The sequence below is a fragment of the Orbicella franksi genome, chromosome 13 (genome assembly GCF_964199315.1).
Source record: "Orbicella franksi chromosome 13, jaOrbFran1.1, whole genome shotgun sequence".
In the NCBI taxonomy this organism is placed as follows: domain Eukaryota; kingdom Metazoa; phylum Cnidaria; class Anthozoa; order Scleractinia; family Merulinidae; genus Orbicella; species Orbicella franksi.
The window spans coordinates 22266283-22283295 of NC_138157.1; the positions used below are offsets into that span (position 1 = coordinate 22266283).

Sequence of the window (17013 nt, forward strand, 5' to 3'; positions counted from 1 at the left end):
ATAACTATTTTACATAGTTAAAAGAGTCACGTATCCTTCTGTCCTCGTAGTCTTGCACTCATGATGCAAGGTCTTGCAAGAATTAAATGCGAATGTCTGGTATTTATCGATAAATCAGAATTGCTATTCTTCAGGTCTTCTGTTGACCGTTGGAGTGGAATACGTGGTTGGCAGGAAAGGTAAGCTTACTTAAGCTTATATCTAGTACGACAGAAGTACTTATGGTGAACTGCCACAAAGGTCGTGTTTGGAACATGCAACTTGTGGACTAGCGCGCAACTAGCAGATTCTGACTACACTAACACGAGACAATAGTTAATTTTACAATAACCGTCTCATTTCTCGCGCGCTAATTGGCTCATTTTTATCATTTTTATCAAGAGTACAGACGGATAAAATTTTAATTCATGCAAGCTTTCAACAGTTTAACTTTCAGCTGTTGAACTGTCAACTTTTTAACCAATGGGATTTCATTGACTTTTTTAAGTAGCCAATCAAAAAGCGAGGATAAAATTCACTTATCTTTGTTTATGGCAAGTTTACGATGTCTTGTCCTTCATTTTTTCCCGGCATTTGACGATTTTGGGCTCTTGTTATTGTAAAAAAGAAATTGACATCAGTTTTTTATGTGTCTGTCCTCTTATTGATGACAAATTGCATCATGACATTGTCAAAGTTTGCTGTGGAACAACTTACCTGTGGCTCATGGTTCCACAGCTACTTTGACAATGTCATGATGCAATTTATCATCAATAAGAGGACAGACGAATAAAAAACTGATGTCAATTTGTTAAATTGACTATGCGTCAGTCAGTCATCTGATATAGATGTATTCTGTTGTGCAACATAGGGGACCAGTTGTATTATTATTACATTCTAAGGAGGGGGGGTGACGGTGGTTTTCAAAAAGGTGTTCGTGTTTCTAAACTGAACCCCCCCAAATATTTTCAGATAAAAATTATACCCCCCCTCCTGATAAGAACATAATTCTCTCCTTCTGTCCTTACACATGCAGATTTTTTATCTTGTTTATTTCATTATCTCGTTTATCTTTCTCCTGGTTTTTTGTTTGTATTATTTTACATTGTTTAAAATGAGTTTAGCTGTTTGTGTCTGTGAAAAAAATTGTTGTCATTGTTGTTTTTCATTTAAGGTGGCTCAAAACAGTAATATTTCCGTGAGATGCTTGGGCTCTAGTGCTCACTTCAGCATGAGGCATCACATGATCACTTGAGGGGTCATTAGATAACACGCAAGATTTAAAGTTTGCAAAAATCAGAATTACATAAAGGGGAGTAGATCTCCCATCAATCTGCTCTCATGAACATGATTTTGCATGACTAGTGATATCAGCATATTGGAAAATTTGCAACTTTGCTCCTGTTTCCTGACTATAAATACAGACACCTGCTGTGTCAAGTAAATTAAAAGCATGAAATAACGGGTGTTGTTTTGTTTATTCCTTAGATTGTACCATATTAATACAAGATGATGCTTCAATTAGTCGCAAGCACAGTGTTCTAACTGTTCAACATGATGAAGCCAATCTGGTAATAACTTTATAACTGGTAGTAATCAAAGATTATGAATGCGTTCAACGCTGTCACCTTTTAAATACATATACCTTAAATAACTTGATTCAGGAAACTCCGCATTCTCCTTATAGCGTGGTTCTCTCTGGAACAAATTACTCGCTACTTAATAACCAAGAGTGAGGTCGTTACGGGAAAATCTCAAACTGAGGCCTTGCCATATTGACCTCGCTATCGCTCGGTCAATACAGTAGGCCGAGGTTTGAGATTTTCCAGTAACGACCAAACGGTCGAGGTTATTAAGTTGTTTATTATATGGCCCATGAATTATGGAAAAGGAAAAAATTATTCGAGCTGAAGTCATCAATTTACATCCGGCGATGCACGCATTTACCAATTCATTCATAATCTCAAACCCAGTGCAAAACTACACTGTGAACTTAACCACTGTATTACGTATTCCGTTAAAAACGCACGTTTCTTTACAGGAAAAGTGATTGTCACAGCCTCAAAAAGGTATTTTAGTATCGTGGTGCCACAAGTTGATGGGGGAGTTTTTCCGACTTTTGTGGCGAAACGTCAACGCATATAAAAAAGACAGAAAGTGCTTCAAAATACTTCAAACCAACTAATGCTTCAGAATGAATTGCTCAGAATAACTCGATCTTCGCACTCGCTTTTGACAACATATCTCCGCCTTCTTCATTCTGGGATTTATGGATGAACTTTTCAAGCCTTGTGAACGTCTAAAACTTCCTGCAGTTACGACAGAAACTGCCCGATTATTTACATCTGATGATCCTCAAGGGAAGCTGATTTACACTTGCTTGTGTTAAAGCGAGGGAATCTTTTCGATGAGAATTGTGACGGAGTTCAATATTTCCGTAATTGTTGTGATTAAGATGATAACGTATACGTTTCTTGGTGGTGTTCTGCTCAGGATGCATGACAGATCTGCCGATGGTGTCTTTCACTCAGCGATTTTAGCTTTACTTAAGACTCGGCAAACTTTGTTTGTTTTTCACTAGTGCCCGCCAAGGTTACCGGCTGGTAAGTCAAAAACTACTCCTATATTAGTTTTATTAAGGAAAAATCTCTAAACTTTTAGCTACTTGCTTTCTCTTACTGTTTTTAATCGGTTTTCATCGTTTCAATGCGCTTGAATTTTCAGAGCCGGGCTCTTCCTAATTTGCATAATCCGTAATCGGCCCGTGGGCATTACGGCTGCATAATGACTGCTCAGACCCCCCGGTCTTAGCCAATCAGAACGAGCGTTATATCGGCCACAAGCCAAAGCCATATAATAATTTCTGGTAATGCATGTACAGAAGTGTAATGGGGATTACTTTGATTGATCTGCCTTTGTCAATCAAAGTTGCACATGCACATAATCCTCGCTCAGGGCCTTTAATAGCATGTGTGGATTTATGTTCAATTTAACATGTACCTCAATGAATTAATTACTTTCTTGTTTCTGATGAATTGATAAATTATTTAATTTGTCATTCACAAACTCACATTTTTTAGATTGAAAGGTAGGCAAGGGAATGTGCAGCTTGTTCTATTTAGAGCTGCAACTAATTATATATCATTCTTTCATTACAGGGTGATCCAAGTAAATTATCACAAGTTTTTTTACAAGATTTCTCTAAGTATGGAACTTCTGTTAATGGAGTGAGAATCTCTGGAACAGTTCATTTGAAAAATGGTGATGAAGTATTATTTGGAAAAAACGACAGTCATTACAGGTGAGCCACTGATTGTAATCCTGTTGCTGAACTGTGTCTGACAAAGTTTTGCTGTCATACACAGGGTTGATATTAAGGGCCAGTAGCTTGCCAAAACTACTGGCTTTAAAGTCACCCATCTGCAGCGAACTACGTTCATCTCATTGTACATTTACTTCAGATGAAAGTCTTGCACTTATTAAATGTACCATCAAAGAATCTTGTAAAGCATCTGTTTCCCAGTTTTAAATCGGTTTTAGCTGCGTGCACTTTCACTATTCACAGTATTTTATACTTCACACTGATGAAAAGAATCCTTTGAATTGCTGAAGAAATTAGAATTCATGTAGAACATGAATAATTTAGTGAAACATATTCCTCACAATGGTATTTTTAATGGTGATGATATCCTTTCAAGGAGAATACCTCTTGAAGAGGCTGGAATGTATATAATTGAATCAGACATTCTGCTTTCATTATGTTCATGATTTTCTTTCGTGTAAGTACAAATTTTTTACTTTCCATGATTTCAATGATAATTTGACTCTAGAGAAAAACTTATAGCAAATGTAACTGTTAAGGTTACTTCCCACCTTCAGGGGCACAAAAAATCATTTTTTCTTTTATTTGACAAAATTTAAGTCAGTCATTTTATCTTCAGTTTACAAAAGAAAAATATCAATCTCAGAAAGGGGCCGAGTTATTTAGAAAAAAATGTATTTTCAAATAAAGTTAACTTAATAAACCAGGAAGGTGTCATAATCATTTTATATATTAATGGACAAAACCGCCACGGGAAATTTCCACAGTACACGCTTATCTTGGAGCTCATATTTCATGTTATTTGGTACATGTATTTATATCGCCAGAAGCATATCACCTAGAAGCGTCTAAATTCTCTTTATGTCACTGTTCGGACAGAAGCATATCACCTTCTGATATCGTTCATTTGTTCTCTTGCCTTTGGTTACTTTGCCCGTTTTAGTGTCTTTCTCTTCAATGCGACAGCAAGATAGAAAATGTGTTGCAATGCCATGCTTTTCCCAGGAAATCCTGATCCATTGTCTTTGACACTAGGAGGTCCTGTTGTTCCAATGGTTTGCAGTTTCATAAGGCGAGATAATCCCCTGGCATGGTGCGAATTGTTTGCAAACCTTTACGAGCTAAAATCTTGCATTTGATTTTGGAAGGAATAGATCCCCTTTGGGCAAATTTATAGGGTATGTAGATATGACGGATTTTAATGAAATTTCGCCAGAACATTTCAGGGATAAAAATGTTACATATTATGTAACATTTTTTCCCGTGGCATCCATTTACGCCACACGTATTGCATTTTTTTTTTTTTTTTTTTGCTACTTCAACGTTAGATGCAGATATCCAGGCAACCAATCTGAATATCGAAAAAGCCCGATGCATTTTGTGGATTGATGCCTTGTGAATAAGACTGTGCAGCCATTTTGTTCGTGTGGCGGCATCCGATAGCCGATAAATTCAATAGAAGAACCCTTGGTCGTTTCATGTCTTGTCGGCTCCTGACACTTCCTAAAAGAAAAGTTGTACTTTTAAGGGAAACTACATTTAAGCTTTCTTCTGATTTGTAGCTTAAAAAATGTTCATGGATCCTACCCTTAGACCCCCCAAGAGATTCCCGCCTCCACCCCTCATTGGTGCTTGCAAACCATGGTCACCTACTCTTTGATATAACTCTTATGCCTTGATGCACACATTTCTCTGGTGAAAAGACTATTATGCTCAGGGTATGAAATTAATTTTCATTTTTTTTAAATTTGATTATCCTAAATTTAACTACTCATCAACTGTAGTTATCTCTGTATAGTTCTTCACCATTCTCTGCATAACAAAATTATGTGAAATTACCTTTATTACCAGCATAGTCTGATAAACGGAAGTCTGGGCTGCTAATTTTTGAAATCTATGGTGTAGTTCCAGAAAATATCCATACCTCCCCACCCCTCTGGAAATTCCAGTTAAGCTTCATACGTTTCTTTAAATTTTTTGGTCTCCTAGAGCCTCTCCCCCCCCCCCCCCCCCCCCCCGAAGGAAATTCCAATCCCTTCTGTGGGGGGAGTATGGATATTTTCTGGAACTGCACATTTTTTGAATGTAGCACTGTCTTGCGTGTTCAGTTTTAGGCTTAAACTAAATGACACAGGACTACACTATTATCAGATTCATTCTTTAAATACAGTTTCATTTTTCAGTTGACTTGTACTTGACATCGTGATGCAGTTGTTTTAACTTCCTGTTTGTTCTGCTATCAAAGTTTTAGTAAAATGGGTGAAAATTAATAATTTGAAATTTACTCTGTTTCCTGCATCTTCTACTGGACATAAATGTAGTTTAGTACTAACAGTTGACATTCTTCTGAAAGCAGCAGCTCTCATTTTTATGAATAACTTATTTAAGAAATAGAGAACATGTACTGTGGTTCTATTGAGTTATAGAAACCCGATTTCAAGACAATCAGGGCGTAGTTTTTTTTTGGGGGGGGGTGGGGGGCTGTTTTCTTAAATGACATATTATGTACTTATTGACTGAGTGGGAGGGCTGCACAGGAAAACATTTGGCTCTCGGTCGGGACGTATGGACCTTGAGCCAAATATTTTCCCATTCGGCCCTACCTAACTCAGTCAATAAGCATTTCATCATATGACCTGAAAATTTTGAAAATTCTGTTTGAACCTAAAAAAGGACATCATTACATAACATCAGACAGCCACACGTAGAAAAACTACAAAAATTATTAAGATTCTTTAATAAAAACTTGTCATTTATTTCTTCGCATTGAACAACTTAGCAATTGCCAAAAGTTCGCTTCACGTTTCACTGAAATTGTTCACAAATCTTCTTTGTCCCAAGACTCAAGAAAATGTTGGCATCATTTTCAAGCGATTTGTTGACCTCTTGGATTCTCTTGAACAAGGGAGAACCAGCAACTGAATATTAATGACACTGATGTTGGCTCCCGCAAACAGTGTGTGACTGTTGCCAGTCCAGTCCGTGCATGGTTATGTTTCGTGCCATTTAGGGTCACGTGATCAGTGTGTTTTTGACTAGCGTGGTCATAAGGTTTTGACCCAAGTTTTAGTGGATTTACACTCATTTAGCGTGCCTTTTTTGTCCCTTTCGTGGTCCTAAGGCTGGACAAGGTAACAGAGTGTATATTTTTGTCCTAAGTTTATTAAGTTTCTGTTTTTTGAACTTTATTTCCAATTTTATTTTCATGTATGTTATGTAGTGTTGTTCGACAAGCATTCGCATCGAGTCATTAGTGTAATTTTTGCATTTATTTTAGTTATACGGCTTCCGTTTTGAGGTCAGTAAAGTCTACCAGCCAGAACTACAGTGGTTCGTTTAATCTATGTAGTTACACAGTGTCTGGGTTTGCTGACTTTGCTGTGTAGTGGAAATTACACTATTAAACACAAGCAAGTTTTATTATCTGGATGAACTGTACAGTAATGAACTTGTGTTTGTACTCAGTTTTCTCTCTTCAAACAACACTGATGTAGAAACTGCAGAACAATTTATCCTACTGTACACAAGGTATGTTTGTGATTTCTCTTCTCTGAACTCTGGAAACTCGAAGAAAATATTTATATTGTACTTTGTTTTCTTCACGACTTGCCAGTTTTCTTGCTTTTGACCCACGATGAATTCTTTGATCGATGCTTTCCACTGAAAGAAGTTTCGCCTCAAGACTGTTTGCTTATTCCAAAGGTTAATTATCAGACAATCATCCGGAAAAGTTGTTTTCTTGACTGCCTCTTTGCTTGTCGTTAGCTTCTGAGAAAGTTGAATTTCTTCAGTTGTGAGGAGTGTTGACTTTCTTTCTGTGCTTTCAGAGTGAGTTGGCGACTGAAGTAGTTCTGCATCGGACAGTTTGCCTGGATAGTAAAATTCGCCCTCAGAATGTTCACTTTCATCACTCATTTTGAAGAGAACAAAATTTTGCAGCAACAAACTGAATTCTTTTTGTCATAAACTAGCATCGATTTTGCTGTACATGTTTCTAGTAGGGCCGTGTGCATTTCTAATAGGGCCGTACATTTTTTTTCCAGCCCTATCACTTCAGTGCGTACGGCCCTTGTATGAGACCATTTTTCTTATGGTTTTCCAAGGAATTTGCATGCAGAGCCTTACGGGTCATATGATAAATTTAGGTCTTTGTTCTTCAAGTTCTGGGATCTTAAGGCTCTTATGGATTTTAGGGTTATTAGTTTCTTGCTGACTAAAATCTTTAAATAAAATAATTTACCAACTCAATAAGTTGATCAGAATACATGCACTAAGATGGACAAAAGAAAGAGCCTACTCAAATTTCAACCTCACTATTTGGCTGTATAATGATTATACGTGAAAAGCCTTGGAAATGTAATATTTTATTACTCTTTGAAAAGTGTTGCTTTTGAACTAGTGGTACACAGATTTCTGATGAAAACTTATTAATATGGGACAGTACTACAATTCAACAGCCTTGTCTTTTTGCCAGTACAAACAAGTGCAAAAGCATCTGTACCCTTATTACACCTGTATGTTACAAGACTCTTGGTAACATTCCTTACGCAAGTTGCTGACAGGTTAGAGAAATTTCACCTAGTCTTAATCAACATTTTCTGAATCCTTAAACTGTGTGGATTGTGTTTTAGTGTGTGAACATTTTGTGTAATTTTTCCATGTTGCGGTGCAATATGGCCTTCCTCTTGTCAAATTATTCACAATTCAGTCGCATGCAAACATTATGAGAAATGGCACCAGTGACCTGTACATATCTCTAACAGAAAAAAAGCCACAACTTTGCTTGCATTGTTATGCCCCTGCCCAGCTTGTTAATATTAATGTATGTTGGTACTCATTTTAGGTTCATACAGCTTTAATAAATGTTATTTTTAAGGTTGAGGTACAGTCCTTTGATTGTTGTCACCTCTTGTCTTGATGACAAACAGAAGAAGACACTGAAAAGTACCATTCATAAACTTGGTATGAGAATTTTGATCTTACTGCATCTTTCAATAAGACATAAACCCTGAAGTTTAAAACGTGCTAATCATTACTACTATTTTGTTTAGTAAGCCTCACTGAACATAGTGAAAAGCACAAAAATGCAATTGTCGGCTATCACTAAAATCAATACACTGTGTTGGCACGACCTTGTTCCTCATAGGGATCAAACTCACTGCAGGTGGCTCAGCTCTTGCTTCATATATGTTGACATAAATGCTAATAAAATGGGCATTACCATGTAATTGCCTGAGAATGACTAATCATAACATTTACATTTTTTACCGGCATAATTATGAAAGAAAGAAAGAAGGAGAAGGCAAAGGTGAAGATGAAGACGAGAACTTTATTTCAAGAGCCTAGGGTGGAATATGGTATTGCCGGTCACCCATTAGTTTATATAATGGCCATCATAAATAACATTCAAATCAAGAAATAATTAAAAATAAGGCTTGCAATAATTATTTGCTAATATTAAAATGTTTCAAAGAAAACAATCGCTTTTTAAGAGTTATTTGAATGTACAGATGTTTTTAAAATTAGGGTGTGGTAGTTATATTCCTTATATTTTGGTCAAGATTGTTCCATAGATGGCCAGGACTCACTTGAAAAAAGTTCTCATCTGCTATTTGCCAGGTTGTAGTTTACAAACTTGATGTTTTTTTTAATGATATCACTTGGGTCTTTGGTTGAAGTAGCTCTTTAAGTTGGGTTGTCAACAAATGGCATAACTAGGGTTTGGTAACAAAATATTGTACCATAAATAGAACATAAATTTTTTTATGAGATTTTTATGGAACATCCATTTTGTGTAAAAAGACCATTTAGTGAAAACATTTTTTATGAGAAAGACTTTTTTGAGTATATGCTGTTGCTCAATAAAAACCATTTAAGTTAATTTGTATTTCTGAATCATTATAATGCAAAACCTTAAATACTAGGTGGCCATGTGGTAAATGACTGGAGGCAAAACACCGTGAGTCATCTTGTGATGGATGGACTAACATTTACTATTAAGGTACAGATGTATGGAAATTTGCCATGAATAAAGTTTGATTTCTAATTAGATATGATAACAACAAAAATGTTTAATAACATAATTTTCTCCAATGTGTGGCAAGACACTTTACTTTGATACAGGTATGTAAATACTTGATTACCTACAACCCTGCCATGGACCAGTCACAGGGGTAACTCCGATATTAAAAAGACAGGCTGCTCACAGAAATAGGCCCTTTGCAGGATCCGGTCACATGGTACTGAATTAATTATGCTGGGAAGCAAGATTACACATTGGGACTTTCAAAACAAGGGAAAGTCGGGCTGGACGAGATCCTTTGTTTTGGAAGTCCCACTGAGTAACTTGCGTCCCAGTGTAATTAATTCTGTACCATGTGACCGGACCCTGCAAAGGGCCTATTTTGAAAAAACACCCTAAGAGGTACCAAGATCCTGCTTTGTGGGCGTCACCTGACAATTTTTCCCCCCTTAGAGGTACCCAATAGACCAGTTTCAATATATTAAAATTCAGCCTAAAACAAACGACCTCAGCATGAGGCTCTGGGGAATAACTACAGAGTTTATGGGGTTTATTCCCCGGAACCTCGTGCTGAGGTCTATTGTTTTCGCCTGAATTTTAATATATTGAAATTAGACTATTCTCAAACAGCAATTGAAGGGGTGAGTGCAAAACCATGCTAAGTGACGATTTGGGTGAAAAAAAAAATTTTCGCGAAAGGGCTTGAATCTTTGCATGTGGTCTTCAATGTAATAGAAAAATGCGGCCCTGTATTTTTGTCGCTGGTTTTTGCTTCGTTTTCGAGTTATAACGTATGCAAAAATACTTGGCTTTTCCTAGCCATGTGTTTAGGAGTTTATTTGTTGAACAGCAAACAGGCAGACTGTTTATAGTGTATGAAGTCAAAATCAAATCTCACAGCATATATAGAGCGGAAATCTGGGAACAGATTGTTTACATCGGTTATTGTGACGTGAGTACAACACGTGAATTGATCGAGCGTCAAATGAAATTCATTGAACAAAAAAGAGATGTGCCGCATTAGAGCTCTGTCAACTAATATCTTAAGCATTGTTTTAAAGTACCTTGTATGCCTGCCTGGTGGTTGAGAGGCATCATAAAGTCTCGATAAACCCGTAAGTCATCAGCACGTTTTAAAGAATCAAAATGTGTTCTGAAACTTGGAAGGCAGCTGATATACCGTAATCGTGTTATCGGCGTTCGAAGTCAGATCAAGCCAGGCAGCAAAGTCCAAGAGCAGTTCTTGCCCAAGAAAAATACCCTCTGGTGAGTCGTGGCCCATTTGCCAAATGTTGCTAGCGTCAAAGTTTGGAAAGCGAGAACTGGTTTTAGAGTGATAAAATTTGTCCAGTATCAACCGCCATGTTTTCCTGCGCACGAGGTGTAAAGACCCTTCCCGGCATGCATTGCTATCACGTTCTGCGGACGTTTCTCGAACTGGTAACTAGATTGTTTAAACATAAGAATGGCCAACAAGTAGCGATCGATTGTAACATAGATCTGTGATCCAGGTTGCGATGATTTTATTTCAAATCGGCATGATTTGTAGTGTTTTGAGCTTCTGGGATCAGCGGACATGCAGATGTATGGAGACCCATACGTTGCGGAGAAGGGTTAATCTGTCAGCCCTATTTATAGCGCGTTTTCACGTGAAATCAACATCATTGAGCTTATAAGTTGCGTGAAATTACCATTTTGCTGTTTTCTAAGTGAAACTAGCATCCTTGCCGTCAAGTGTTAACGTGAAATCAACATTTTAACCTATTTAGACCTGAAATTAACGTCATTGAGCTTATGCGCTGCGTGAAATTGACATTTTGCTGGTTTCTAAGTGAAACCAACATCCTTGCCGTCAAGCGTTAACGTGAAATCAACATTTTAACCTATTTAGACCTGAAATCAACAACACTGAACATATGCGCTGCGTGACATTGACATTTTGCTGGTTTCTAAGTGAAACCAACATCCTTGCCGTCACGCGTTAACATCAAATCAACATGTTAACCTTTTTAGACCTGAAATCAACATCATTGAGCTTATGCGCTGCGTGAAATTTACATTTTGTTGGTTTCTAAGTGAAATCAACCTCCTTGCCGTCACGCGTTAACGTCAAATCAACATTTTAACCTATTTAGACCTGAAATCAACATCATTGAGCTTACGCGTTGCGTGAAATTGACATTTTACGCGTTTCTAAGAGAAATCAACCTCCTTGCTGTCACGTGTTAACATGAAATCAACATTTAAACCTTTTTTGACCTAAAATCAACATTTTTGAGCTTATACGTTGCGTGAAATTGACATTTTGCTGCTTTCTAAGTGAAATCAAAGTCCTTGCAGACGCGGCGGGCTGATCCTTTGTTATGATGAAACGAGGCGAGACTTTGACTCATAACAAAGGCTTAGCTTGGCTATTATAACAAAGGATCGGCTCTGTTTATCATAACAAAGGCCTGGCTTCGTTTATTTGAAGACCTTGGCTGGAAAAGGGCGCTAGGTATTTTAATCAAAAGTGAACTTTGTCGAAAACGCTCCAAATTTTTTCATGCAGTTTTGTTTAGGTATGTTTAACAATGTCTTGTAGTTTTTCCGCTAAGCTTCGCTTCGTTTTCGAGATATTGCGTATGCAGAAAAACCATTCGGTTTTCCTAGCGGCATCTTTATAAACGAAGCAAAAACCAGCGACAAAAATACAGGACCACGTTTTTCTATTACATTGAAGACCACATGCAAAAATTCAAGCCCTTTAGCGAAAATTTTTTTTTCACCCAAATCGTCACTTAGCATGGTTTTGCACTCACCCCTTCAATTAATTTCCTGTCATATTTTTTCAGTTCCACATACCTCAACATGTACTGCAAAAGCACCCGTTGTGGACCTTTTGGGGCTGAACACCCAAAGAGGTACCAAACCGTACAACAAGCACCCCCATCCTTTTTATGTGGGAGTCCCCTCCTCCCCCCCCCCCCCCCTGGGGACCAGTATTCTATCCAGACTCACTGTATCACAGATGTTTAATTCTGTAAGGGAATAATTGATGACAATTTGCACCCATTGATTAAACAATAATAAGATATTGGTAACGTTATGGAACCCTTACTAACAACTAATTTGCTATTTAAATGCCATCGCCACTTTCTGCCTGAACAGAAGCTGGTCTGTGAAATTCATATCTCAAAACACTGTTCCACTCTTTTTGGGCAGATGTGGTGTGTTTTTCTTTTGAAAACACTAGCCATGTGGCCAAAGTTCTTCCTCCGAAGTAATTTATATCCTAAAGGCCCAGTTTGGCAGAAAGAAATTTTGATTTCAAAGGTCATTTTTCACTTGGAAAATATAAATATTTTCCAAGTTGTAGTGGTGGGACGATTTCACTCCATCACTCCTTCACTCCTTCACTTCCTGTTATACATTTGGAACCCCGTGGGGGAACTCCCATATGAGAAGGTCAGGGATGCTCGTCAGAAAATTTGAATTCAACTCCTAAAGAAGACTGATGTGGGCATTACTCAAGCTTAATTAGACCCCAAAGAGACTGGGAGTTCAGTAGTCACTAATATCGCATTGGAAAGGGGAGAAGAAAAGAGAAAAAAAGTTATCACAACACAGGGTATTCGTATTTGGTAACCCATCCAAACATGAACCCCGCCAAAGAGGGCTTAACTTTGTTGAGCAGATGAGAGGCGGTGCTGTCCTTGTGGTGTTATGACTCTACGTTAGATAATTTTTTTCTCTCAAAAGGTAACAAAGAAAGAAAGAAAATCACTGATATCGCCTGGGAAAATAAAGAACGAAAAAATGGGAATGAAAATGAGAATCTGATTATACTTGCTCTGCTGATCGGACAAGAGGGTGCACTTTCTTTGTAATTGTCTCGGACGAGAATCGCCAATAACTTTTCAACAGTGTTACGATGCGATGAGATACTTTGTTTAACATGGAGTTACGCTTAGCTAATCAGCTAGTTTACATGTAATCCACAGCCCTAGTATGTTGTAAAAATTAAAACTAAAAATGTACAATAATTGATCATATAACATTATAAACGCAGAGAACTAAAAATGTAGAGGATCAAATCACTATAAATTCCGATATCAAACTTGATTGATTGAATTTTGTCCACTTCATTGGGGCCTACTTTAGTTCTAATATCATTTGTTAGCTCGTTCCATTTCTTTACATCTCCTTGTGTATTCTCTTACCGTTGCGTTTTGCCAGTGGACTTCAACTTTAACTTAACCTACGGATGAAAACCTCAAGTTAGTGGCATCAAAACTGTCACTGTTTGTACTGACAATCCATTTTCCCAGATGAGTGGCTCATAGCCTCTTTGATTTGACCTCTTATTTCCTACAGGTAATTCATGCTTTAGCTGAATGCAGTCCAATTGTCAAGCCATCTTACTTTGATGATGTTGTGAATACAAGTTCATCTCTTCCACCAGTTGAAAGGTACATGTATTTTCAATAAGAGTCATCTGGAGTGAAGTTAGTATTCTGAGCTCAGCAAGAGGTTAGCTTGTTTAATGATGATAAAGCCTTGATTAGGTTAGGCAAAATATATTCTCTCAAATTCTACCATTTATAGTACGCAAAGCCAGCCTGAGGGTGCAGTACATTATTTTGACTTATAGAATTTTCACTTAGGAGAACCATACAGTACAGTAAAATCCCACTTGTAAGAACCTAGTGGTTTAAAAACCTTCCGGGAGAAATTTGCCATTTTAATGCCCCAAAATATAAGAACCTGTTTAGCCAAGCAAGATCAAGCAGGTTCTTGTGTGTGGGTTACAGTTACAATGATGGTAAACATTTTAACCAAGGAGTGTGACTTTGAGTTTGCAAATATATTTACTTAACAAAATTAAAAAAAAAAATTAAAAAAGTCTAAGCCGTGTATATTTACACTGTGTTAAAACATGACAGGCATTTGAGAAAACAAGGGAAATGTAGAAAACACGAGCCCCAGGCGAGCGTGGCGAAAAACAATAAAACACGCTTTCTCTATGTTTTGTACTCTGTTATAAAATAACTGAGATACTACGTGCACTCTGATTGGTCAATAGAGTTGCTAAACCAGTCCAATAATATGCCAATTTTGGAAGAAGCGAGAACAATGCTTTACATCACAAACCATAACATGATCACCATTCTTGTACTAGAATATTGAGCGTAACATGCACTTAGTGCTTATAGCGCTAGCAATGTCAATGCTACTGCTATAACACCAAGGTTCATTCCACGCGATAAATAAATAAATAAATAAATAAATTTTGTAGTTGTCATTTTTTCTATTTTTATCCATCTAAGGCTGTAGTCTGACAGCTGAAAGCTTGAAAGTTTTAAATTTATATAGCCAGTGAACGTTTTTTATACATTTTTAATAATTTACTTCATAAATGACAATTCAGAAAACAAATTTCCTATTTCCGTGTTAACTCCCCACAGCATTTGTCATGTCTTGTAATCATGGAAATGTTTTCAATGTTATGCATTGTAGTTAAGGTTAAGTTTTTTCCTTACATTTAGGTACCTTCCTGTCTTGAAAGAGCAAACCATCAGCTCTCAAGATGTAAGTTTTCTCCCCAACGAGACCAGAAAGACTTTGTTCAATGGAAGAACTTTTATTTTCTTAAGTAAAAAGCAGGTAAGGAAAATAACTTATGTGACTGGCTCTGTGAGTGGGAAAGACAACAGAAGTAAATTGTTTGTTGTGATTGGCTCTCTTTAAGCAGGCAAGATGGATTTATCTTGCTTGCTCAGGACTCTACTTGATTCCCCCCTCTGCTGGTTTTGAAACGTGATGTTAGATATATCCACGAGGTTTTCCTCGGTTAGGTCAGTTCAAGTGCAGATTTCACTGCGTCAACTTCTACTCGGCATTGGGCCATAGTTTCTCTCTACACTGTTCAGTACTCATCTATTCTATCAAGTCAAGTTCAGTGCCTGTGCAAACCAAAGTGAGTAATCTATTCCTTGTTCTTTAGGGTTAGTTCTTAGGTTTTCTATTCTTATTCGTTTCGGTTACGTTTCCTTTTATCGCCTATCAAATGGTCTGTATCATTACTAGATCGGTTAGTTAGTTCTGTGTGCTCGGAATCGCGCTTGATTAGGTCCATATCTCCAATATAGGGTTATTTTGCCATAAAAGTACCATCCAAGTTACACACCGTGTAGCCTATTAGTCGTTTTCCAGCCTTCCGTACGATCAGTATAAGTGCCGATTATGTTACACTTCCATGTTACGGGCGTTATTGAGAATGTTAGCAATAGTTTCTTCATTTATGTTATTTTATCTTTATACTTCGGTATGTTAGTTACGTTAGCTTCTATTTTCGTTATTGTATTTCGGTTCGAACCGGCATACAGTTTACATCATACGACTTACGACTAAGCTTACAGCACGTGGTTTATTTCTACCTTTGTCTTGGCATGTGATTCATTTCATTTGAGTCTGTATGGAACATTGATCTCTGTCAATTAAACTCTGTTTGCATTGTAGTCAGAAGTTCTTGTCGAGTTCGTTTTAACACTACGCACTGCTCTACGCATGTGATTACTGGCCATGTGGATTTTTGGCCTGCTATATTCTGTCCTTGTAATTCACACCCTCAACATGACCGTATTTTTTATCTAGACTTTTTATAGCTCTTAATGTACATTTATGTAGTCCTTGACAACTATATTTTGTCTTTCCTATATGTTTTTTTAACTTTTCTAAATTTATAATTGAAGGCTTTCGTGCAAAAAGGGGGTATACAGCATTTTGGGCCGATTGTTATTTTTTTTAGGATCGAGCTAATTTTTGGCACTGACTTGTTTTGACATGAGAAGCATCGTTGCGTAATTGTTTTTGTTGATTTGCGCTTCCTTTTTGAGAAATAATATATGCTAAAAACTCAGTTTTCCAAGTGGCATCTTTTGGAGCGCATCCTTTGAAGGTAGATTTTGACACAGCATGAACTTAAACGGTTACTTTTAGCAGCTTTGACATCTTGATTTTTTTTAAATAGATGTTTTGATTTTTGAAAGAAGTAGAGAAATAGACCGAAAAAAAAATCGACCGACCTCATATCGAACCAGTGTCACAACAAAACAAACTTGATTCCAGCCCATTCAGCACCTTATTCGCTTGCGCTAGCAAAGCAACAGTAGGAGAATTGCGTAGTTAAAATAATAATAAAACTAGCGGCAAATGCTTCAGTGAATTCATCGTTTAGTAAAACAAAGGTTTCTTTTGTTTTTCGCTCAACAAAAGATCTCCAAAAGATACCCTTGGAAAACTGGGTTTTTTAAATAAATAAATAAATAAATAAATAAATAAAACATTTTAATAGCTGACACAATTACTGGTAACCCAGTAGTTTACATTGTGGGCTATATAATAAAAAAATATATATATTTAGTTAAAAAATGTTAATTTGCATACATTATTTCTCAATAAAGAAGTGGAAATCAACAAAAACAATTACGCAATGATGCTTTTCATGTCAAAACAAGTCAGTCTGCCAAAAATTAGCTCGATCCTGCAAAAAATAAAAATCGGCACAAAATACTACCGGTATATACGCCCTTTTTGCACGAAAGCCTTCAATTGATGGCTGTGGTTTTTATATTAGGCCATTCTGAGTATTTAGTATGAGCCAGTACATTAATTTTGGACCTAAATTTGACATCCTTTGAGTGAAGCA

At 37.0% G+C, this 17013-nt stretch overlaps 1 protein-coding gene across 1 annotated transcript in view; it reads left to right on the plus strand.

Annotated features, from left to right (window-relative positions):
- The window catches only part of LOC145465864 (nibrin-like), a 33818-nt gene that overhangs the window by 307 nt on the left and 16498 nt on the right, over positions 1 to 17013 (plus strand). The window contains exons 2-8 of the mRNA XM_081449623.1: positions 135 to 179; positions 1468 to 1550; positions 3138 to 3280; positions 8178 to 8263; positions 9226 to 9302; positions 13680 to 13774; positions 14852 to 14969. Of these exons, the coding sequence (XP_081305749.1) occupies positions 135 to 179; positions 1468 to 1550; positions 3138 to 3280; positions 8178 to 8263; positions 9226 to 9302; positions 13680 to 13774; positions 14852 to 14969 (647 nt within the window). The remainder of the gene's footprint in view (positions 1 to 134; positions 180 to 1467; positions 1551 to 3137; positions 3281 to 8177; positions 8264 to 9225; positions 9303 to 13679; positions 13775 to 14851; positions 14970 to 17013) is intronic.